At 46.8% G+C, this 23,780-nt stretch overlaps 9 protein-coding genes across 9 annotated transcripts, besides 2 other annotated features; 6 read left to right on the top strand and 3 right to left on the bottom strand.

Annotated features, from left to right (window-relative positions):
- Positions 1-648: 648 nt before the first annotated feature.
- Positions 649-718: a sequence feature (G-rich).
- Positions 719-2,306: 1,588 nt separating this feature from the next.
- Positions 2,307-2,707, top strand: TSTA_069660 (uncharacterized protein; the record flags this gene model as incomplete). Its single annotated transcript, XM_002340894.1, has 3 exons — positions 2,307-2,477; positions 2,546-2,615; positions 2,646-2,707. 3 exons carry the CDS (start codon positions 2,307-2,309, stop codon positions 2,705-2,707), a joined length of 303 nt encoding a protein of 100 aa, XP_002340935.1.
- A 269-nt stretch (positions 2,708-2,976) lies between these two features.
- Positions 2,977-3,977, top strand: TSTA_069650 (uncharacterized protein; the record flags this gene model as incomplete). Its single annotated transcript, XM_002340893.1, has 2 exons — positions 2,977-3,144; positions 3,579-3,977. 2 exons carry the CDS (start codon positions 2,977-2,979, stop codon positions 3,975-3,977), a joined length of 567 nt encoding a protein of 188 aa, XP_002340934.1.
- A 197-nt stretch (positions 3,978-4,174) lies between these two features.
- On the bottom strand, positions 4,175-5,960 carry TSTA_069640 (extracellular endoglucanase, putative; the record flags this gene model as incomplete). The annotated part of the gene is made up of 2 exons (XM_002340892.1): positions 4,175-5,637; positions 5,714-5,960. The coding sequence occupies 2 exons, from the start codon at positions 5,958-5,960 to the stop codon at positions 4,175-4,177; spliced, it is 1,710 nt and encodes a 569-aa protein (XP_002340933.1).
- A 2,387-nt stretch (positions 5,961-8,347) lies between these two features.
- Positions 8,348-9,000, top strand: TSTA_069630 (uncharacterized protein; the record flags this gene model as incomplete). The annotated part of the gene is given in 2 exon segments (XM_002340891.1): positions 8,348-8,454; positions 8,466-9,000. The coding sequence occupies 2 exon segments, from the start codon at positions 8,348-8,350 to the stop codon at positions 8,998-9,000; spliced, it is 642 nt and encodes a 213-aa protein (XP_002340932.1).
- Positions 9,001-9,532: 532 nt separating this feature from the next.
- Positions 9,533-12,961, bottom strand: TSTA_069620 (DNA replication licensing factor Mcm4, putative). The gene is made up of 5 exons (XM_002340890.1): positions 12,595-12,961; positions 11,664-12,539; positions 11,532-11,603; positions 10,289-11,481; positions 9,533-10,235 (listed from the first exon to the last, which is right to left on the bottom strand). Exons 1-5 carry the CDS (start codon positions 12,899-12,901, stop codon positions 9,657-9,659), a joined length of 3,027 nt encoding a protein of 1,008 aa, XP_002340931.1. The 5' UTR covers positions 12,902-12,961; the 3' UTR covers positions 9,533-9,656.
- A 987-nt stretch (positions 12,962-13,948) lies between these two features.
- Positions 13,949-17,821, top strand: TSTA_069610 (DUF221 domain protein, putative; the record flags this gene model as incomplete). Its single annotated transcript, XM_002340889.1, has 3 exons — positions 13,949-14,109; positions 14,168-16,542; positions 16,608-17,821. 3 exons carry the CDS (start codon positions 13,949-13,951, stop codon positions 17,678-17,680), a joined length of 3,609 nt encoding a protein of 1,202 aa, XP_002340930.1. The 3' UTR covers positions 17,681-17,821.
- Positions 17,822-17,847: 26 nt separating this feature from the next.
- On the bottom strand, positions 17,848-19,051 carry TSTA_069600 (polyadenylation factor subunit CstF64, putative; the record flags this gene model as incomplete). Its single annotated transcript, XM_002340888.1, has 2 exons — positions 17,848-18,952; positions 19,003-19,051. 2 exons carry the CDS (start codon positions 19,049-19,051, stop codon positions 18,093-18,095), a joined length of 909 nt encoding a protein of 302 aa, XP_002340929.1. The 3' UTR covers positions 17,848-18,092.
- A 564-nt stretch (positions 19,052-19,615) lies between these two features.
- Positions 19,616-21,962, top strand: TSTA_069590 (prohibitin, putative; the record flags this gene model as incomplete). Its single annotated transcript, XM_002340887.1, has 6 exons — positions 19,616-20,413; positions 20,459-20,513; positions 20,646-20,933; positions 20,990-21,058; positions 21,111-21,466; positions 21,518-21,962. 6 exons carry the CDS (start codon positions 19,616-19,618, stop codon positions 21,839-21,841), a joined length of 1,890 nt encoding a protein of 629 aa, XP_002340928.1. The 3' UTR covers positions 21,842-21,962.
- Positions 21,963-22,386: 424 nt separating this feature from the next.
- TSTA_069580 (arginine N-methyltransferase (Rmt2), putative) lies at positions 22,387-23,686 on the top strand (the record flags this gene model as incomplete). Its single annotated transcript, XM_002340886.1, has 2 exons — positions 22,387-23,557; positions 23,628-23,686. The coding sequence occupies 2 exons, from the start codon at positions 22,387-22,389 to the stop codon at positions 23,684-23,686; spliced, it is 1,230 nt and encodes a 409-aa protein (XP_002340927.1).
- Positions 22,837-22,903: a sequence feature (CT-rich).
- Positions 23,687-23,780: the final 94 nt, after the last annotated feature.

Here is a 23,780-nt window from a genome sequence, read left to right as displayed (position 1 = left end):
CATATTTATGTCTGCGCAGGGCCTGCTCCAGGGCACGCTTCCTGACGGAGCATGCCTGCTACATCTGTACAAAGATCTTAAACAAAAGAATACAACAAACCTACCAACAAAGCCTTTGGTGAAGCTATTCCCAAGACGTGAAACTCATAGAACAAAGGTCCTCAGAGGTGTCCTTGGTGTCGTAAACCCTCACCGCCTCTGCTTGCTTGGCGTTGCCGCTGCCTAAGGCAGACCTCTGAGTCAGATCCGTGACACGGCTTTTTTTCTTTTTGGAGCGACAACAGCAATCGTCTGTACCAATTAGTTAGAGATTTAATCTCCTCGCACCCCTCTATTTCCCAGCCTCTGGTAGTGCGGCCTCTGATGCGTCTCAACGCGTCCAGCAACTGCATGGTCCGGAAAGGCTCTGGCCCAGATGGTTTTTTACAGACAGCCATACTGGAATACACGTTTGCAGCCACTACAAGAGCTGCTGACAGCCAAAAGATCTTTAGCCCTATAGCTGCATTCCTTAACAAACATCACAACCAAACTACCTCGCACCTCACCTACTGAGCAATGAAAGCCCTGACTGCTCTCAGCGACGACATTGCCTCGTAACTCAACGACATTTTAACGCCTACATTAGCGGCATCCCATTAACCTCTACCCCCACTGCCCTTCTCCCTTCCCCTGCCCTTGCCCCTAACACCCCGCCCCCTCCTTCTCGCCCCCCCCCCTAAGGTCTCAATCAATCACATTATGCGCCTGTCGCCCAATCTGTTCCATCTAAATCAGCTTCCACAACCTCCTACGAATAAGTCTATGCTCCGATCAGACAACCCTTTCCCAACTACCGACTCTTTATGCGTCTCCCAGCTAACCATACAGGCAGAAAATGGAGGCCTATACCATTTACTCCAGCCTATAATCACAACTAAACTCAAGCAGTACTGCGCGGAAAGAAATCCAAGCCACAAAGACTGGTCTTACTCTCTACCCTTCATCTCTAAAAGCCCTCCCGGCCCTGGAGGCTCAAAAAAATATTATCTTTGCCTTCTTTATTAATTATTAGATAGAACACAGCTCCCGCTAGGCCTTATACCGAGTTACAAATGTGCCAAGGAGAATTGGCTAAATATTGGATGGCTAATATTCTCTAAGCTCTATTAATCCTATAATACTATCTTCAAAGATTAGCGAAACTATGAGTCTTAAGCCTATCTCTATTAGCAAGACTACTGCGAGTACTGCCAATCCTAACACTCTTTCTTCTAGCTGGTCTATCAACTTCCCAGAAGACACAAAGCCAATGTTGTCTATCTAGCTTCGCCTTTTTAGTATCATCAGCGACGCTCATTTACTCTCTAAGAAAACAAGAGTCATCCAGTAGATACGCTGCTAGAAATGGTATAATGCATAGTCTTGTGCTTTTTATCTTAATGCCAGCTCTGCGGCTCCTTAGAATACATGGAAGAAGGCTATACCAGTCGCTGTGCAGCCCTCACCAATGCCCTCCAAGATGTCTATACTGTTATGGATCACACCTAGCTGATTTCCCAGAATGCCTTCTTCGCCCTAAAGACAACACTAAGCAATCCAAAACTTAACAGAGATCCGCAAGCCCTGTACTATAACCTAGCAAAAGCCCGTATGGAGGGGGGACACAGCTCCCAGCTCTCTACAGGCACATAAGAATCACTTATGGACTTAGATGAGATACTACCTCAGCCTCTAACTCAGAGGATTATTTCTCCTTTCCATCTAATAATCCCTCCGCCTCATGCTCCTACTGAAGACCCTCTAGTCATAGCTTATAAAGTCTGCTTCACAACCCCTTAGCCATGAAATCGGTTCACTTCTCTTCTTTGAATAGCAGCTATAATCTATCACTACCCTATTCCAAAAGCACCTCTAAAAGTCTTATAGATAAGTATAGGCAGCGTGCCAGCCATACATAAAATAGCTCTTTCACTGGTATATACCAGTGATGTCGACATAATCCTAGTGCAAGAATTATATGTATTCAAGGATCTTAGTTGGTAGATCACAAAGAAACATCTATTATATGAATGCTTCTCTCTAATAAGCGGCCGGCCCTGGGTTTTCACCTATGTTCGAAAGAGGATGTATATCCGGACCTCCCAGTTATGCCCATTTATAACTAATTTCGAAGTGCTTTCAGATCTTCTCTTCCTTCGGGTTCGCTCCCCCTCGGGAACGTCTACTCTGATACTTAACATCTATAATTGTCGGTCTCACCAGCTAGGGCCACGCACGATAGACGTAATGTTTTGGACCTCAGCTTTGCCTCAAGCTTCCTGGCAATGGTAGGAGCGAAAGCCAGGATAGCAAGTCACCTAGACGCAACCTCAGATCATCGGCCACTTATCGCTACAGTACCGTCGGACCAAGATTCACGGAAACAGCCCAAAAACTGTGATTTGATACATTGGACCACGCCTGCTGCCTCTCACTCCTCGCCTCTAATCTCGCCGGTGTCAAGAGCTCGGTCACAACAGAAGACCTAGATACTCTCGCTGTAGAGCTAACATCTGCAATCCAGAGTGCATATAGGGGTTCTGCTAAGAAGACTCTATCGCAAGGAATAGGACAGCCATGGTGGAACAATGAATGTAAGAAAGCTTTACATAATTATCGCTTAGGCCTTTGCTCAAAGACACCGCCGGATCACCAGGCGGTTACAACAACAATTCTGGCCAGATAAGCTTTCTGCGCTAACACAAATCAAGGGTATCTTTGACATGAGCAAATAGTATAAGTCTGTAGGCTCCTTTCGGAGCCCTCCACTGGAGGACCCTTTGAGACCGGATAGCTTCCTAGCAATAACCTTATATGAGAAACCGGACGTATTAGTCCGTAGTCTTCTCCATAACCCGGCCGAAGCAAAAGATATACCTCTAGATTCCTTTAAGATCTGCAATTGATCTGACCACACGCCTAATACATGACATTGATCAAGCGCTAAATCAAGGCATGACTGTCTCACTTATCACTCTTGATGTCAAGGGTGCTTTTGATGCGTTCTTCCTGGCAGACCGATCCGCAGCTTACACGAGCAAGGCTGGCCTTCCAATCTTGTCCTCTGGATCGCATCCTTTGCCACTGGGCGATCAGTTCAGATCTGAGTTGATGGAGGAATCGGTCCTCAATAGACATCGCCTATGATCTCCCATAAGGCTCTCCAGTCTTTGACATTCTTCTCATGCTCTACATAGCGCCTCTATTTTGTCTATGCAACCTAAGGACCAGATTTGGCTACGCGGACGATACAGCTCATTTGGCGATCTCTCCGTCTCTTACTACTAACTGTTAAGCCTTATCAGTTTCCTCTCAAGAAACCCTTGATTAGGGCGCTGCTAAGGGCATCACATTTGCGTCAGATAAATATGAGCTTCTTCATTTTTCCCAACATAGAGCAGATCAGGGCCCGAACTGCACACTTTTAGTGACAGCCGGAGCTATTACAATCTGAGAAAACACTGAATGCCTATATCTACGTTAGCTAAGAATTCTCTCTAATGAAAAACTAACCTTTAAGTGGACTCTGAGGCTTTCCTCTGCGCTACAAAGTATAGCGCTACAATCAATTAATCGACTACTGCCGAATACTGACCACGCTGCGCCTCATAGCGGACGCGATGGAGACAAATCCGACAACAACAGCGCGCTCGGGACGCGTCGTAACGCTCTCAACGAGAGCAGGAGAAGCCAGGGACAGCAGTGATAACGTAACCAAAGTATCAAAGAAAACCTCGGCCCAAGTCAATGGAACTATCGCAGTCAAGAAAATAGCTCGTCGAATTGACGAGGCTCAATGCGGCAAGGCTACTAAGGAGGGTATACTTCGGAAGATGTGCCTGTTCTTGGAGAGCACACAACATGAGATCATGACTCTGAAAGATGTCGTCCTCAAGCAAGAGATTACTATCAAAGAGCAGCACAGGATGATCAAGGAACAGAGTAAAAATGATTGAAAGCTTGCAGGGGCAAGTGAAAGCAATTCAGACCCAGTCATCGGAAGAATACAAACAACTACGCGAACAGCTAGATGTCATCACAAACAGCTACCTAGTACAGCACCCAGACAGGTGAAGAAAGCAGATTGTCACAGGAGCCAAGCTATAGATAAAATATCAATAAGAATAAGCATGGAGAAAGGAAATATTCACAACTAGACAGTAATGGTGACATTGACTGCATTTGGACCCGCATTCCCCAGGCGAGGAAAGAATTCCACGGTAAAGTTGGCGTCAACCCCAGCTTGAACTACGGCTTGCACTGCGCTATTCAGAATGGTCATGCTGCTGGTATCGTAGTTCCACTGGCTGCCCGAGGTCGCTCGACCCTTTTGCAAAGGCCCGAGCCATTGGGTCCAGGAATCGAATAAGTACGTACCATTAACGAGCGTAGCCTGGACGGCAGCGACTTGCGACAACCCCTTATAGCTGATGGGAATATATAGGTCATTACTAGCCACCGAAGCTGCAGATATATTGGTCGTAGCAAGAACTGGTGTGTCCCAAGCGATAAGGTTGGCGTACAGAAAGGCTCCGTGGGAAAACTTCAGGGTCAGGACGGCTTTCTCGCCCGGACTGTCAGTAGTACTGTTGGAAAAATAATTTTCGAGGAAGCTGGCCTTGTAGGTCACATTCGCCCCATCTATGATATAGTCTCTACCGGGGACGAGGACCCCATGTGGCCCACTGATAGATTCTAACAGATTACCATTCAAAAGGTACGTATTAGTATTATCGGTCACTTGAGTACCGATGCGATGCCAGATGTAGGCGGATGACCACTGCGTAACGGCATCTCCGTCCTCAGTGCTATCAGCAAGGCTGTTGTTTGTTCCAGCCGCTCCGTTGATGATGATCGCGTGGGCAACTGGATCAGTCCACGTATGGGCAGTGCGGTTGAGCAGGTCTGAACCCGCATCCCACATGAACGTAGTGATGTTGTATTGACGGGCACTACGCATCAGATGATCGATATACTTCCAACGGGCTGCCCGCTCGCATGATGGATTAGCGTCCCACTCGCCCAGAACGAGTGGAACATCGGTATAATTGTTGCGAATCTCGGCGAGATCGGAGTCGACGGCTGCTTTATCAGAATCCGAGCCCCAGATCGTCTTTCCCCATGCTTGGAAGATGAAGTCGTACGGCGAGTAGTAGTGGAACTGGAAAGCATATGGGTTGGTGATATTGACGGGTACCACGAGGTTGCCGGGTATATCCAGTCCTTCACCGGGCCCGAGCAGAGTTACTACACGATCCGCATTGTAGCCTCCGCTATCAGCAAGTGCTTGAATGAAAATGGCCTCGATTTTATTAAGCTCTGCAATCTGCTCGGCGGTATTGGCTGACGGCTCATTAATGGGTTCAAAGGCAAGCAGTGACGATTTGCAGCCCAGCTGAGTTCCGATCTGATACCATAGACTATAAAACTGCTGTTCAATCTCCGTGTAATTGTACCCAGCATCGACGAGGTCGAACCAAGACTCGTGGTGGGCGTTGACAATCGTATAGAGGCCTCGCTCAAGAGCAGCATCCACGACATCCTCTACACGCTGCAACCAGGTGGCATTCACTTCGTATGTGGGAGCTCCCGTCACGAAGTGATCAGCCCAGCTAACTATAGTTGCGTCGTCAGTGTCAGATTGGCGAGAGTCTCTTTAGGAGGGGAAAAAAAGGGGTGGCCGGGCGCATACTAGGCAAGCGAAGTCCTCTAAACCCTCCGTGGATCAAGTCATCAAATGTAGAGAAGTTGGCAACATTCCCCCAACTTCCTTCCGTAGGCAGAGCATCCAGTGTGTTCCCCAGATTCCATCCAGGGTTGGCACGATTCACCCATTCCCCAGCCGAAATCTTTTCAAAGCTTCCAGAACATTGAAGTTTGGCTTGAGCTAGGCCTAGGACTACCCCGAGGGCAAGGAATGAAACTACCTTATCAACCATTTTCTGCTGTATGAAACTGGATAACAGTGGATTTGTCTGATGCAGAGAATTTGGACTCATAATATTAAGAACACGAAGCTATTCTATGTTGTTGTGCTGCGCCTTCTAATTTATAGCATTTCCATCTGTTGTATTCCATGACCTAATGCAGTAACTCTCCCGTGCAGTTCAATATTACAAGACCAAGCGATGTTCAAATGAAAATTGCTCTGCTGTAGGTAGAGAGATGAGCAGGGAGTCACGCCTAGCACTATAAGAAATGCAACCCTGACACTGTTTCTTCGTCCGCACGCTATTGCACTAATAGCACGCCTTAACACGTTTCTCATCTTTGAACAAGTGGCTAAATCATGTTCTCACTCATTACTCACCAAGAGCTTGGGATGGCTACTCTAGGGAAAGACGATTGTATGTTTTCGTGACAGTTTCAAAGCGGGTTGTCGGCAACATCTGCGAGAATCTTCGCGGAGTGACGGGAGTATCATAGGTATGGGCTGCGTCATATAAACGATAATCTGCACAATTTAACTTGACAACTTCCCCATAAAAAATCTTGTGCTGGAAGCAGGAAAACTGACTCTGTTGCGTGTGTATGCTAGGGAACGTAGGACCCGAAGACGAAGATATCTAGTAATGGTCGACGGCTATCAGGCTGATCACACAGTTTCCATCCGTGCGACCCTAGCGGGTACCCAACATACACTATCCTAGTAAGCTAATGAGTAAAATACAAGAACTAAGATTCTCACACCAGGCTTATGACTATGATAGTGTTTCTGCGGGGGCAGAATTTAAATAAAGAGAGTGTAAAACAATGAAGGAGGTTTCGAATCTCTCTGTATACGCATCGGACAAATAAATACTTTTATCGGAGAGCGAAATTCGTTCCGTGCACTTCTAACCGAATAACTTTTATTACGACTCCCCATTGGCAGCCGGGATGGGATGGGTGAATAGCAGCCTTAGCAGGCCGTCTACTCCCTAGTAGGCTAGTACAATATAAACTGTCCTCCGACTACTAAGGGCCCATGTCTCTACAACAAACCTCTCCGCGCTTGAATACCTCGTCGCTGGAGTTCTCAAGCAGAGACACTCTTATTTAGGGCTCCGAAAGGAATATGAATATTGGCGCTATTCATATTCGCAAAATTCATGAATTATATAACTTACTCTGTAACTGCGATGGAATGTCATCAAGGACGGACGATACATCAACGTAAGACAAAGCATGTATGATGTTGTTAGTGTAGGGTTTAGTTTCGGGTAAAGTATGTCCCTGAAAGGAAAGTTCATTGGCGTCGGTTGATCCAGTTGAAAGGTATCAAACTTTTTAGAAGCGAGGTTCAGCTCACTGAGTATGTTTCCTAGTATATGCGAAGCTCACTGATCTGGTCAGCGCGGCCAGGGCGTGCTCAGTTCTATTTGTCGGATTAGTCGGTTTATTCCAGGCCAATCCTGAAGGGTGTTTTACTAGGATCAAAGAAAAGAAGTGACTAGCAAGATTGTATGTATTGAGTTCTGTCTCTCTCCCCTTGTCCGATACATCAGGTTCAATGCCGGGTCCTTTATAGACACTTTTGGCGGGGTCTTTTGTGAGCTATCATGAGGGGTAAACTATCAGGGCTATATTGAGCCCTGATAAGAAGATGACTCCTTATTTGCTGAAGTGTAGGTAGCTTGAGGTGACTGGATGACCTGATCAAAAGGCCTATCTTCTACATCGCCGGATATCCCGGTTATCTGACACTATTCAGTGGGTAAAAAGCGGCAAAGGGGTGAGCACTAAAACGGAAGGGGAAAGTCGAGAAGCGTCAAAGGAAATCCGGTATGTAGGTAATTTTGCCAATCAGGGTATCCTGAGGCGTTGATATGTATATACCTTTTGGCATACTTGACAACAGGATGGCAGTGGTAAAACTATATACTTTCCATCTGTTTGCTGTTATTGTTAATTGTAATCATGCCAATACATGTCATCTGGTTCGTCAAGCACAGGGCGTATGTCAGAAAGTATCGTACCAATAAGTAACAATTATAACATTCATGGATAGCAAACATTCTGCAACACCCTTTTTAATATATAATACCTACATATATGAGTAGGCATATCAAAAAGGTCGTCAGTGATTTCCCTTGTTGATAAAAGCCGAACATGATGCGCTTCTATCCCAAGGCCGTCTAGCAGCGAAAGGGGGCTTGTGCTCCAGCCATTTTCAAATCTCGCCTCTCCGTGCTCAAAGCGATCTCTGTAACAGCTCTAATTCTCAACCTGCTCTTCCTGGGTCTTTTATCCTACATTTCCGGCACTTTCTATCTAGTATCAGGCAAACAGCTACGTTCACAACTCCAACGTCGTCTTCGTTGATTACGATGCCAGTCTTATTGGCATGTCGTTCCGCCAGGCATACCTCCAGCATTTACAAGGAGATGGCTTCCCGACTATCATTGAGAACCAGTCTCGCAATATCCAGACCCGGCTTCGTTGGAAACTACAGTCTGCCAAAGCGAGTATCAGGCAGCGCTGCACGTCTCCTTCAATGCGACTGACCATCTAGCCTGTGCTCTCGGAGGGAGTACTGCTGCCTTATCGTATAATCATAATAATGTTGTTATAATGATCTGGAATGAAGCTCGGTATCCAGCTACTGTGGACGTTATCGCGAGTAGTCTCCAAATCCTCTCGGAATCCGCTCGCGTCATGTACTCTGACACAACAGGGGTTGTTCAGAAGATAAATTCAACCAATCCGGCGGCCGTTGCAGCCTTCTCAAATTGGGCACTAATATCTATCAATATCCAGCCTACAGAACAGGGATCTCGCCTGATTTTTAATACCATTGTTATGATCCTAATGCTCCTCCAGCAGTTCTTCTTCCTGGCTACAATGAACGGCGTCGCTTCTCATTCCCAGCTGGTTTCTCGCGTACTACCCAAACAAAATTATTGTTACGCTGCTCGCCATCTCTCTTCGTTTATAACCTCGGCGGCTCTATATGCGTCACCGGCGCGATCTGGACTTTTCCGGGAGGCTGGGTTGTAAATGGGAATCACTCTGACCTGGTTATCCCTATGGATTTTCCAACATTTGAACTTCTTCACATTGGATGTCTTCACCATCTGGCTGCCGGCTGCCTATGTGCCCATGGCTTTGGTGACCTGGGTTATTGCCAATGTGGGCTCGACCCTACTGCCGCTAGAACTCGCCCCGGGTTTCTACAAATGGAACTACATGATGCCCGCCCATGCACTGTATCAGTTACTAATAGCTATTTGGTCCGACAGCTGCAATCCACAGCTGACCTATGCTTTGCCCGTCTTGTTCGGTTTTTAACCTCTAGCAAGCTTCCACACGTGTTATTTGTACGTGAGATTGCTTACCCATTATCCACTCTTATAAAGGTCGACTGTTTTCAGGCCAATAGCGTACTTTATTTTACCTTTTGATAACTTGAATATAATAATTTCTATATAAGAATGGTGAAAGTTATATACAGATTTATTACAGAGCCTGTTAACACATATCAAATCTAGTGGACTAGAAATTCGTCAAATGGAAATCAGTTATAAACTTATTTTATTGTACAACAAAGCTATCTGATAACCCTACCGTAACCCCCATCAAGTGCGTATTATCTTAAAACTGAAAAAGAAACATACATATTGATTTCAATCATAAACCGAAAAGAACAGGCTGTATCAAATAGCACCGCCCACTCGTCGAATGGTTCGTCGTGTATGGTCTACATTAACCAAGCCCTCAGTCTCAAGTGCCTGCACTGCATTATTGAATTCATTGCTCTCAACCTGAATGCTGCTGTTCTCGTTGAGTCTGCGCAGCACATCTACCGAACGAGGAGCTGTGCCACTAGCACCCATATCATCTACTAGGTTAAGGACTGCTTTCTTCAAGTCATCACGACGGCGGCGCTCGCTTGCACTGGTACCGTCCGTCAGCAAGCTCATATCAATCAATCCGGTGCGGGCGTCTGTGGCTGCTTGTTTGAGCGCGGACCGGATTAGTCGTACGGCTTCCTCGACGTCTTCAGCTGTCACTTCAGAGGAGAGCCTCATACGGGCATGAGCTTCGGAAAGACGGATCATAGACTCTAATTGACGCGTGGTAGCTGTGATACGACGCTCAGCTGCTCGGATATCGTCTCCTAGCTTGCGCATCGTGACGTACGCTTCGGTGAGAGCATCAGCGGCGGGTTGAGTAAGAACAGGGTGGATTTGCGTCTTGGCATAGGTGATATAAGAAGTCAAGAATTCAATAGGCTGGTTGAGTGTTAGCAATTATGTGTCATGTCATAGTGTGGAATTCTGCTTACCAATATCTCTTCCTGACTTGCATTTTCGGGAGCGTCTTCCAAGTACATGCCAACCAGATGTTTCGCCAAGCGACGATCTTCTTGCTCGTCAACCCGGTCAAGAACTAGATATACCAAGTCGAACCTGGAAAGCAGAGTTGGAGGAAGATCGATATTCTGCGGAACAGGCAGGTTGGGATTGTACTTGCTGCCAATAGGATTGGCAGAAGCCAGAATACTGGTACGTGCATTCAACGTAGTGATAATGCCGGCCTTAGCAATGGACACAGTCTGCTGCTCCATCACTTCGTGCAAGACGGACCGTGTAGATTCGTTCATTTTATCAAACTCGTCAATGCAGCAGACGCCTCCGTCCGACAAGACAAGTGCACCCGATTCGAGAACAAGTTGTCGAGTTTCGGGGTCGCGGGTGACATACGCCGTGAGACCGACGGCTGAAGAACCTTTTCCACTGGTGTAAACTCCGCGAGGTGCGATTTTGTGGACATATCGAAGGAGTTGTGACTTCGCGGTAGAAGGGTCGCCGCAGAGCAAGACATTGATATCACCACGATAGCGTGGATTGCCTCCCTTCTGAAAGGTCTTGTTCGTACCCCCAAACAGCTGAAGCAAAATTCCCTTCTTCACATCGTCCATCTCGTAGAGACTTGGTGCCAATGATCTGGCCAGAAGCTCGTAGACGTCAGGCCGTCGCGATGTTTCCTTGATCTTCTCAAGCTCTTCTGCAGTGACTTTTCGAGTCTGCTCGGTGTCTCCCGCTGCTTGTTCCGAAAGCTCCTGCTCCACAGTTGACACGTCGATACCGAGTTTCTTCTTGTCGACTTTCTGTATATGCAAAACGTCCACGTACGTCTTGAACAGTGCTTTTGTAGTTCGCTGGCGGGGGTTCACACGGACAGGATTGCATCGGAAAATGCCAGTCACCTCTATCCGGTCACCTGCCTTGCAAACATCGACCAGTTCATCGTACGCGCACAGAGAGACAGAGTGAGGAGTCTGACCATCTGGGACACTGTCGGGGGTCTCTTGAAGCTTAATGACTTGCTTGTCAGCAAAAATACAGCGGTTGTGAACTAGTTGCATTGAATTAGGACTCTTGCATTGAGCCCGTGGACAAGAAGTAGGTTCCATAATCTTTCCGCGGTCAATGTCAACCATGACACTGTGGTTACAGATTTGGCATGTGAAGAATGCTATATCTAGTTAGCAAGAAGAAGCAAGGTTGTAGAGATATCTTACTGACCTTCTTTCATATCGGGGATGACTGGAGTTGTGCGAATGACTAAACCTTTAATACTAATGAGTTTGTCCATATCTGTAGATAAATCAACCATTAGTCCACAATTACGACTTTCGTCTCGGACGAAATACGCACCTGCAGGATCTAGTTCCCGCATATTTACAGACTTATCCAAGCCGAAAGGTAAAACCTTGTATGTCCTGACCTCCACCTGTTCGACCAAATTAGGGATGTCGGCAGGAGCAGCACGACCCGTCTCACTCGTGGCATCTGAGCTTGGTACAGGCGCCGCTGAGCTGTCTCGCGTGCGTGGTTGGTTTCGCTGAGCTTGAATTCTGAGGGTTTCCATCTCACTGATTGCCAGCTCGAGCAAAACATCTTTGATTGTCTGATCCATAAGCGGGATGATTTCTTGTGGGTATGCATGCAACTGATGCCACAGCTTTTTTGTAGAGGGGTATGCTTTGAGATTCTTAGCGTCCAGGTTCAAACCGGTGACTCCTAGCTTTCTCATATTGTTCAGCATAGTAACATATTCTTTTTCCTCCGCAGCATCGCCCATCGCTCTTGTTTCCTCCTCGGTAGCGCCGTCGGCCCACATGCGGTACTTCGTTGCGTAGTTATAAAGAAAGTTTTTGAACGCAGACATAGAATCCTGGATGGAGATATTAGTTCCCCAAATAACACGCGTCGAGTTACCACCAAGCGCATCTGCCTCTGAAGTATCGGGGTTGACGTTGGAGAAGGTTGCATCCGAGTGAGCATGACCTTCAGTGACTGGCCTGCCAGTTGCATCCACAAACAGCCTTCGACGACCTGACGGGGTCGACGAGAAAGCATCCGAATGAATATCACCTCGGCGCGAGACATTGCGAGTATAGCTAGAGAGTTCTGGGCGAGATGAGCCAACAAATAGACCGCTGCTACTACTAGGGATATCAGAACGAATATCCTGACGGTTATTGTTTCGTGGTGGGCTTGAACTGGACATATAACGGATTGGCGAAGAGTCTGAAAAGGTTAGTTTCGAAATGAATCAAGCATTCTAAGTATGGGATGTGATTACCTTGTCTGCCGGTTCTGGTGGCTCGTGGCGTGGTATCGCCGTCTGCGACAGAAGATTCTCTAATAGGCGAGCTGATATCCATTCCTGTCTGCTCACCACGCACAGGTGATGAGGATTGATACATCAAGGGAGATGAAGATGGTACATTGTTCTCGTTTTGGAGTCGTCTGGATGCGTGAGGAGTGGCTTGTGATCCATTTGCATTGGACTGAGGGGTATTTGAGACTTGTTGCGATCTTGTCGAGCGAGGAGTCGATGCAGCTGAACTTCTGGGCGGACGCCCACGACGAGAAGCTGGTGAAGACATTGCAACTTAAAATATAATTGTCAGTATCAGAAATAGTCGTATTATGAGAAAGCGTTGAGCGTGATATCGACGATGGGGTATTGTTGAAGAGATAGAGAAAACGTGTTTGACTCGTCCCTTAGTTTAATTTTCTCGGGACGCGTCTTCACGCGTTAAGTGCTTCCTGTTTGGGATAGCGCGTCACAGGGAAGTCACGTGGACGCATTGCCATGATCTGCATTAATTCATCCTGATTGGGTAAGATGCATATAACTGTGGCGCCACACCAGCCACACCATGTAAGTCACGTGCCGAAATCTCGTGTGCCTGAGTTACTCTACCGGAGATCAAAACAAAAATAGACGACATCTAATTGCGATGACTTCCAATCACCTCTTGATAGCGTCAGCAATCTTGGTGACAGTAAAACATGATAGCGCTTCGAAGAATCAGTTGGCAACCAATGAGCGCCGCGATCTCAGTCCAAGCTAGTCAAAGCGCCGCCAAGAGTTTCATCCTCGCTATTGTTGACCTTCCCTGCTGGCTGATGTCATATTGTTCACTCATCGTCGTCCAGTTTATTTATACCATGTGGAACAGCACCACCAACATCAGGCGGTCTTGCAAGATCAAGGGCTTCGCTTGATGGACTTTCTCTTCTCGACTTATAGCACCTTAAGAGGTGCAATGTTTTAGTCTGGCTATCATTAGCTTCGATTCATCTGAAACTCCTTAAATGTCAGATCCCTATCTCCAGATTGCTTTTCTTCATTCTGTACGCCGATTTCGAGGTCGATTTCTACCGTTGATTCCTAAACGCATGCTCTAGTGACGCCGGGGAAGACCTTCAATTTCATCATTCATTGCATTGTTGCATTGTTGCAGCGTTCTGCTCTTTTGTTATTTTCTTTCAATTCTCCAACTCATAGGTCCATTACCGCTCAGCTGTCTCGTTCTGCACTGCATATGGTACAAGTGTCGTTGTCAGGAGTTGCAGGCTCAACTCATACCCACTATCCACAAAATCCACATTGTTTCGCTTAAACCGATTGATCCTCTTCCACCAAAATGTCGACCAACGACATTTTGGACGGCGGTGGTGCGACGGGAGATGAGAAACAGGGAATTTCTGTGTCGACATTCGTCGCTTCTCTGGCGACTGGTGCCATCGTCTTCGCCATTGAAGCTCTCTTATTCTTGATGCTGAAGGGGAACCTTCGTAGAATATAGTACGTATACCTATTTACTATCCTTTCGATCGGCTTTCATACTCACAGAATCGCATAGCCAACCCCGGACTTATCTCGTACCAGACCGCGAACGAACTAAACCACCAGCTCCTGGACTATTTGGTTGGGTGTATGCTGTGTTCCAAACCACTAACGCTGAATTTATCCAGAAATGTGGGCTCGATGCTTACTTTTTCCTACGATACCTTCGGATGCTTCTGAAAATCTTTGTGCCGCTTGGTCTGGTCATCCTTCCAATCTTGATCCCTATAAACAAAGTCGGGGGAAAAGACAACAACGTTGTCAGCAATACAAACTCTACCACATGGAACGTGACTGGCATGGATCAGCTTGCTTGGGGTAATATCACGCCTGAACATACAGATCGGTACTGGGCACATCTCGTACTTGCGGTGCTTTCGATTCTCTATGTCTGTGCGGTGTTCTTCGATGAGTTGCGCGGGTATATCAGGCTCCGACAGGCATACCTGACCTCGCCTCAGCATAGGCTGAGAGCATCTGCCACGACCGTGCTTGTTACCGCAATTCCCAAGAAGTGGTTGTCAGTAGAAGCGTTGACAAATCTATACGATGTATTTCCTGGAGGGATTCGAAATATCTGGATCAATCGTCAACTGGATGAGTTGAATGAAAAGGTCAAGCTCAGAGACAAGCTTGCTTTGGCTCTGGAGGAGGCGGAGACCAACTTGATTGTCAAGTGCAAGAAAGCTCAGATGAAGAAAGCTAGGGCCGAGGCGAGAAAGGCTGGGAAAAAAGCCACTAAGGAAGATGAGAAACAAAAAGAGGAAACAGACAAGAAAGCCGCTCAGCTAGCAATGCAATCTGGTATCAGCTCAGGTAACCCTCACCAGGTTGCTCACAATGTGCAGGATGCCCTTAAAAAGAACCGCGAGAGTCAAAATCTGGAATCGCAACGTCATCGAAAGAAGAAATTCATTCCTCTGGTAGGTGGAGGACTTAACGCTGTTGGCAACGGGGCGAATGTGTTGGAGAAGAAGTTAGTCGGGGGTATTAGAAAAGCGAATCAAGGTGTCGAGCAACGGCTAGATAATACTCCTGGATTTGCCATTCTACCAGAAGAGTCCATCTCAAGCAGGGCAAACAGCAAAGAAATCGATGACCCCAGAAACCAATATCTTCGGCCCAGCTTGGATAGCCATGGAGGTTCGGTTAATTCTGCTCCCGAAGAAGTTGACCAACAGCCATCAGTTCCAAACCAGGAGCAAAGCTCGCGCCGTCCAGACTGGAGCCGAAAATCATCCTCCAACTCAAAAAGAGGAAGCCGGACTCCAGAAGCTGACGAAATTCCTTTGACAGAAGGAAAGACTAGACAGCCAGGCACGGACAGCATCAGTGATGATAGCACAACGCAGAAGAAAGACGGACAAGAATATCGTCTAGCGTATAATGAGGACTGGCAAGAGGACTGTGGGGAACCACTGTGGAAAAAGTACATACGGCAGAAAGATCGCGAAACGATGCGCCTGCCTATATTCGGGCTTACCTGGATGCCATCTATACCTTTGATAGGCAAAAGGGTCGACACTATTGATTATTGTCGGAAAGAGGTGGCACGACTCAATTTGGAGATTGAAATCGACCAACAGCATCCGGAGAAATTTCCTCTCATGAACTCGGCTTTCATCCAATTCAATCATCAGGTAGCCGCTCACATGGCTTGTCAAGCGGTCAGCCACCACGTACCAAAACAGATGGCCCCACGAGTGGTAGAAATCTCCCCGGATGATGTTATCTGGGATAACATGTCGATGAAATGGTGGGAACGGTACCTACGCAGTGGTGGTATTTTCATCGTTGTTTGTGGCATGGTTGCTGGATGGGCTATTCCAGTTGCCTTCACTGGTCTTTTGTCTCAGCTTTCGTACCTTGAAGGACGATTTTCGTGGCTTGAATGGCTATCCAAACTACCCCATTGGCTCTTTTCAGCTATTCAAGGTGTCCTCCCTCCCTTGTTCCTCTCCTTATTGATGGTCCTCCTGCCGGTGATTCTTCGATTTTTATCCCAAACCCAGGGCCTACAAACAGGCATGTCGGTGGAGTTGATGGTTTCGAATTACTACTTTGCATTCCTTTTCGTCCAGCTGTTCCTTGTCGTGGCTATCTCATCTAGTTTCTCAACACTGATCGACTCAGTTACCAACATCACGGGATGGCCGGAACTTCTCGCCGAAAACATTCCCAAGTCTAGTAATTATTTCTTCTCGTACATGATCCTTCGAGCCATGTCTGTCAGTGCTGGTGCCCTCGCGCAGATTCTCAATCTGATCAAGTGGTTTATCCTTGGTCCTCTATTTGACAATACAGCAAGGAACAAGTGGGCGCGGACTACTGACCTGCATACGATGAGATGGGGAAGTTTTTTCCCGGTGTATACTACTCTAGCATGCATTGGTAAGTTTCTCTATTCTCGCGTATAATGAAGCAATACCTTACAGACCAACAACTAACTCGTTCAGGTCTCATTTACATCATTGTCGCTCCACTGATCGTTATATTCATCATTGCCACATTTGCTCTTTTCTGGTTCGTGTACCGATATAACACGCTCTATGTCACGAAATTTCGGTTCGATACAGGCGGACTTTTGTTTCCTAAGGCCATCAACCAGATGTTCACTGGATTGTATGTCATGGAACTGTGTCTGATCGGTCTTTTCTTCCTTGTGCGCGATGAGCACGACCGAGTGGCTTGCCAAGGCCAGGCGATTGTAATGATTATCGTCTTGATACTCACATTGGGCTATCAGTACTTCTTGAACGAAGCTTTCTCCCCACTCATTCGTTATCTTCCAATCACATTAGAGGATGACGCTGTTCGCCGAGACGAGGAATTCGCCAGAGCGCAGCGCATTCGACACGGTCTGCCAGTTGATGATGAAGATGAAGAGGATACTAGAGGCGGGCTATCTTCTACTCCGCGACAGGCAGGATACGACGAGCGTGATTTTGGAACAGATAGGAAGGAAATCGAGCTTCAAGACATAAACCGAGACAGCATGGATGAACAGCGAAGGGATTATGATGACTTCTTGACCAGAAACATCCACCCACTAACGCACACGGGTAAACGAGCCTCGGGAATGACAGCTGTCTCATGGGCAGATAGATCTCGAAACCGTCGTTCGAAATACTTCGGCACAAACTCAGGATACGATGTGCCCAGTATCGAAAAACTGCGTCAACAACTCGCCTACGAAGCCGAAGACGAAGAGAAGAGAGGCACAGGCACAAACCCTGTCGGTCGCGCGCTTTTCGCGGGCATTCATGACGAATTAGAAGATCTCACACCCGACGAACGCGATCAACTCGTGCAACGAGCTTTCCAGCACGAAGCGTTACGCGCAAAGAGACCTGTGATATGGATCCCCCGTGATGACCTGGGGGTAAGCGATGATGAGATTTATTCTACCCAACGGTTCAGTAAACATTTATGGATTAGTAATGAGTATCAGGCGTTGGATGGGAAGTGTCGGACTATTTTTAGTCGAAGTCCGCCTGATTTTTCGGAGGTTGATTTGATTCAACTATGATATGACTGTTTTTTCCATCTGGTTTTCTCTCTTTTATGCATATTCAATTAGCGAGCTTGAACATTAGCGTATTAGCGTTCGTTTACCTGTCAGTTAGGATTAGCGTTAGACATTGTACAAATCTGAATACCCTTAACTACTCATTTGACCAAATCATGGCTTCCTTTACCCAGACTTGACCGAACCATCTCATTCATCATAATTGCAACAATCAGGGTATTTGACTCGTGTTCATGATTATTAGCACATAAGTCAATATAGATACAGCAAAAACTCCATCTCCAAACGAAGCTGACTACAGCTTATTGATTTAGCGCCATTCGCCATTTTCCCAGTCCTGAGACCACCCATGAAAATGCTGATAAATCAAACCGTCTTGCAGAAAATTTTTACACTTTTTTGGGCGACGAAATCACCGCATACCGCTCTGCATCAACTGTTGTCTCAACATCATAATCTGACTTCTCTCCAAAGGCGGCAAAGCATCAATCTGTGCCTGCGGCATACTCAATACCTGTTGCAACAACTCTTCTTGACCAGGTATTTGTTGTTGCGGCAGTGCTCCTGCTGCCGCCGGAGGAGGGGGAGGAGGAGCAAACGGTGAATTGTGAACGGGTGGTGTTGATACTTGTGTCGGAGCAGTGGTATATGGTTGATATGGCACAGCAGCAGCAGCAGGTGGTGGAGGACCAGTAGCTGCTTGCGACGCTTGTTCTACTACTGAACCTAATGTACTATAATCGACTAGGTTCATGAGTAGTAAAGCTTGGAACACGGCGTATGCGAGTTGAGGTGCTGTGCGGAGCAACTCTGTTGCTCGTGCGGGGTCTGCAACTGCTAGAGCTTTCATCTGGGATAAGACGTCGAGGAGTTGATTTGGCGGGAGTTGAGATAGAGTTTGAGAAATCGCATTGGGACAGTCGAGGTGTGGAGGAATCTCTACACCTGGTGGTAGCGGAGGAAGAGAGCTCGGATTTTGTTGCTGTTGCTGCGCTTGCGCTTGTGGTTGTGATGGCTGTGGTTGATAAGGATCCGAGTAATCCTCCGGTATCGAATCCTTCTCGTTATTATGTGGCCAATCTACCCTGATTTTTCGTCCCATGATCTCGTAATCGTTCAGATTTCGAACTGCCGAAGCTGCTGCGTCGGCATCGGCAAAGTCGGCGAAGCCGTACCCCTTGGGTTTGCCAGTTTCCGGGTTCATCATTAGACGAAATTTGGTGACCGTACCTGCTGTACTGAGGATATCTTTTACTTGTTCTTCGGTAAGGTCTATGTTTAGTTAGCTTGACATGTTCTATAGAGAGAGATGGTGGACTTACTGTATGGGATATTTCCCAGAAAGACGCTCTTCCCCATTCCTGGCGCCATGATTGCTATTATTCGGTACCACCTAATAAGAACAATAAGTTATCAGAGTTGCAGTTTGCCAGATCGTCGGGAGATATTGAAGAACAGGAGAAAAGTTGATGATGTGAGCTATAGTCGCGTGGATCAACATCAAAGACAAGCTTTCTGCCGGGCGGTGGGAGAGCTAACCATACATCTATACATCAGCCAATCAGCATCGCCAATTATGAATCATTCTTTGCAAGCAGCCAGCGAGCATCGCATTGGTAAAGACTGGAAAATCCAGGGTATCTCGAAGTACCTAACTACAGGAATTATGTGATGGTTAATTATGAATCATACCGCATTGTCATCGTGTTGGTTTGTGGTTAAGTTTAAGTAGCGATGCAGAGAATCATGGGTCTAGATCTCGAGTCGATTGAGTGGTATAAAACAGGAAAACAATCCGTATCACCGATCGATTTGAAGAGACATCATTAACAACACTTGAAGTAGCTCGCACTACTCCAGATCATCTGCTAGCGCCACTATCTTTATATGCCACTCACAACTACGACAACCACAACATCAGCCATAACACCGCTAATGAGTCTATCCTCCAGTCCGACAGCCTCCCTTAACGACTCCCCTGACGCAACCAAGCCACCTTTCACGCCTAAACGATGCCTATTATGTCCAAATTCCTTGCCAAGCTTCGATGACAGTGTCCTACACATACAAAAATTATACGGCCTATTTATTCCCCATCGACAACATCTAGCAGTCGACCTCGAGACTCTTTTCAGATATCTGCATCTCATCATCTTTGGATGGCGAGAATGTATACAATGCGGAACAACCAAGACCACAGTCCAAGCTATACAACAGCATATGACGGGCAAGGGCCACTGCAGATTTGATATATCAGACCCAGACTCGGAGTTTGCCGAATTCTACGACGTCTCCGAGCCGGAAGGCAACCAAGAGAGCGATATCGACGAGGGAAATCACGATGAGTCGGTGTTGAGCTCAAGTCAAAAGCAACTGTTGGCTGGTAAAGAGTCAATTCATTTACCATCGGGGAGGATCATATCCAGAAAGTCATCAGCACAAGCGGAGCCAGCATTTTTCACTCGACTACACCGCCGAAATCAAAGCATCGCTTCACGAATAGAATATTCCGTACCAGAGCCCGGCGAGGAGGACGAAATTCGCAAAGGAGGGCTCAACCCGGATGTAGATGGCACACGAGCTTTATCGAGGAGAGAGAAACGAGAGAAGGCAATGGTAAAAACAAAAACACAGTTGGCAAATATGACCATGAACGATCGAACCAGCTTGATGCACTTATCCGCGTCTGAGCAACGCTCGGTACTGGCGACGCAGCATAAGCAAGGGAAAAAGGTGCAGAAAGAAGAGAGTCGGAGAAGGAGTCACATTGACTGAAAGGGGAATAAGAATTTGTATGCTTACTGGGCTACTGGAACACCCGTATACCTATGTGGTTAGATATTCTGGTAGTTTAATTAGCGAATATGGGACACAAAATTCATTCGTCTCTTCAGCACTGGTAGCTGGTAAACTTAAGAGCGAATACTGCCAGGCTTCTCCGCCTAGACCAGTCCAAAACGGCTAGACTCATTTCCGATCTTCAATTGTTACTCCGTCAGCGGAAGCTCTACGATTCCTCTCAAACCTACCTTTCCATCCAAATCAATTCCAACCCATCAAATCAACATGGCAGGAAGCCCGCGGGAACAGTGGGAGAGACTGCAGATTATGCTCCAGAACCGAGCTAGGGCTGGAGGCGGCGGCGGCGGTGGTGGTTTCCGATTTGGAGGAGGTGCGCCCATGGGAGGTCCAGCTATTGCAATCGCTGTGTTGGTAGCGGGAGGATATGCGCTTTCGGCTTCTTTGTTTAACGGTTGGTAAAGAACGTTGTACGGTTCTTTGGTAGAGTGCTGACGGTTATTGCAATAGTTGATGGTGGTCACCGAGCTATCAAATATTCAAGGATATCCGGTGTAAAGAAGGAGATTTACAGTGAAGGTTTGTTGCTAGCTTGATATTTGCTTGGATCAATGACTAATTATCAATGTAGGAACACATATCAAAATTCCCTGGATCGAAACACCTGTCGTGTACGACGTGCGAGCTAAGCCGAGAAACGTTGCATCCTTGACCGGAACGAAGGATTTACAAATGGTCAACATCACATGTCGAGTCTTGTCACGACCACGAATCGAAGCTCTACCCCAGATCTACCGAACGCTAGGCAAAGACTTTGACGAGCGAGTATTGCCCTCGATTGTCAATGAAGTCTTGAAGAGCGTTGTTGCCCAGTTCAATGCCAGTCAGTTAATCACACAGCGAGAGAATGTTGCCCGACTTGTCCGAGACAATCTTGCTCGACGAGCGGCTCGTTTTAATATCACATTAGATGATGTTTCATTAACCGTATGTCTCCCCTGTCTTAGTTATCATCGAAGCTAACATCAAAAATTGTAGCACCTTGCATTCTCCCCCGAGTTTACCGCGGCCGTCGAGGCAAAACAAGTAGCCCAACAAGAAGCCCAGAGAGCAGCTTTCCTTGTCGACAAAGCCCGGCAAGAAAAACAAGCTACCATCGTCCGAGCACAGGGTGAAGCCCGCTCCGCCGAACTTATTGGTGACGCTATTAAGAAGAGCAAGAGTTACGTGGAACTCCGACGCATCGAAAACGCCCGAAATATTGCGCAGATCTTGCAAGAGGCTGGTGGCAGGAACAAGTTGTACCTCGATACTCAGGGATTGGGTTTGAACGTGAACGCTGGGCCTGAAGCTGAGAAATAAATGTTTTACATGATTTGTACCACCCTCCTCCAAAATTTTTTTGCATGTTGTGTGTGCATCGTCACATTGTGTATAAATAGTCAACACCTAGTGCTTTAATGCAGTACTATCGCTACTCGTATTTGGTGTCATATCTAATCACAGTTCTTGGAGAGATTATCATCCTCACCTCAGTCATAGTCAATACTGCATTTTTCTGGCAGGGAGACGATATTACCATTTAAGTCCCACGCCCTGCACGAGTCTACTTCAAGGAGGAATAGCTGTTTATCTGCCGACAAAATGATACTACATGCTCGCATACAGGGTTTGCGTAGAAAACCAAAATGTATCTTGTAGCCAATAATATGCGAACGTGGATTTATCGAATCACGTCGTGAACATAAAGCTTATCTTATCGATAAGACGAGAGATACAAAAAAGTTTCGAATATTTCCCCCGCAGTCTACCTATTCAACTTTGGAGAAAGAGGCTTAAACTTCCAACGCACTGTCCATTGCACCAAGCAATCAATTTTCCAGTATAGATACTACATATCCCCCAAAATGACAGACATCATCGAAACTATAGACGTCGACCTCGACATCCAGGAAATCCTCCTCGCAGCCTCGCAACACAACATCCCCAAACTCCGCCAATTACTTCGGTCAAATCATGCCGGCGCAGAGAATCCGGCGAATATCAAGGATACTGAAACCGGGTATTCGCCCTTACACGCTGCTATTGCAGCCTGTGAACCTGATGATGCCGAGGAAAAGAAAGATGGAGAAGTGAATGGGGAAGAGAAAGAAGAAGGTGAATTGGCATTGGCGCGGGAGACGGTCAAGTTTTTATTACAGGAAGGTGCGATCTGGAATGATCTAGATAAGAATGATGAGACACCTGGTTGTTTGGCGAGGAAGCTTGGGCTGATGGAGTTGTATGAGTTGATGGTTGACGCGGGTGTGCGGGCGGAGTTGTTGTTTAACCGGCTGGAGGGGTATGAGATGTTGGTTGATGATGACGATGATGACGAAGAAGAGGGACAGAAAGAAGAGAACGAAGAAAAAGAACATGAAGAGGCCGAACATAAAAATGTAACCAACGTCCGCTACCTCCACTCAAACCTCACATTCCAAAACGACCGACTCCTCGACAACGACCAGAACGGCGTCATGATGTCTTGGGAATCCGACATAATGCGCAAAACAGCCCTCAAAATCCTCCCCGCTCCGGGTCTACGGGTCCTCAATATAGGGCACGGAATGGGTATCGTTGACGGATTCTTTCAGGACCAATCACCAGCCACACACCACATTGTCGAAGCACATGCCGAAGTCATTGAAGAAATGAGACGAAAAGGATGGCACGAAAAGCCCGGTGTCGTAATTCATCATGGACGGTGGCAGGATATCCTGCCGCAATTAGTCGAACAAGGGGAGTTGTTTGACGCTATATACTACGATACATTTGCTGAGTCGTATGCGGATTTTAGAGAGTTTTTGTCAGAGCAGGTTATCGGGTTGTTGGATTCAGATGGGCTTTGGAGTTTCTTTAATGGGATGGGTGCTGATAGGCAGATTAGTTATGATGTTTACCAGAAAGTGGTGGAGATGGATGTCTTTGAGGCCGGGTTTGATGTTGCTTGGGAGGATGTCCCTGTGCCTCCTTTGGATGGGGAATGGAATGGTGTTAGGAGGAAATATTGGGTTGTAGATAATTATCGCTTGCCTTTATGTAAGTATATGGATTAGACATATTTACAATAATATGTTTGTCTGCATTTCTTTGATTAGAACCTGAAAAGCTTGGGGTGTCTACAAAGTGAAGCCTGCCACCAATCCTCCCTCCAGAGTTTCACGATAATTTGAGTTGTCCTGGTAAACAGGTTTCATAAACAGAATAAGCGGGTCTTGTATGATACGATGTGACTAGAGATATCCACGTTAATATTTCTCAG

This window comes from Talaromyces stipitatus, genomic scaffold (assembly GCF_000003125.1).
Source record: "Talaromyces stipitatus ATCC 10500 scf_1105507295523 genomic scaffold, whole genome shotgun sequence".
NCBI lineage: Eukaryota > Fungi > Ascomycota > Eurotiomycetes > Eurotiales > Trichocomaceae > Talaromyces > Talaromyces stipitatus.
The sequence above is the reverse complement of the archived record's forward strand: the minus strand, read 5'-3'. Positions and strand labels throughout refer to the sequence as shown.

What these genes read in the sequence shown, in the direction of transcription:
- TSTA_069620 (XM_002340890.1), bottom strand. Translation starts at nt 12,901, where the DNA reads ATGTCTTCACCAGCTTCTCGTCGTGGGCGTCCGCCCAGAAGTTCAGCT. An exon ending in CACCAGAACCGGCAGACAAG is followed by an intron (nt 12,540 to 12,594) that starts GTAATCACATCC and finishes TAACCTTTTCAG; the next exon opens with ACTCTTCGCCAATCCGTTAT. An exon ending in CATCCCCGATATGAAAGAAG is followed by an intron (nt 11,482 to 11,531) that starts GTCAGTAAGATA and finishes AACTAGATATAG; the next exon opens with CATTCTTCACATGCCAAATC.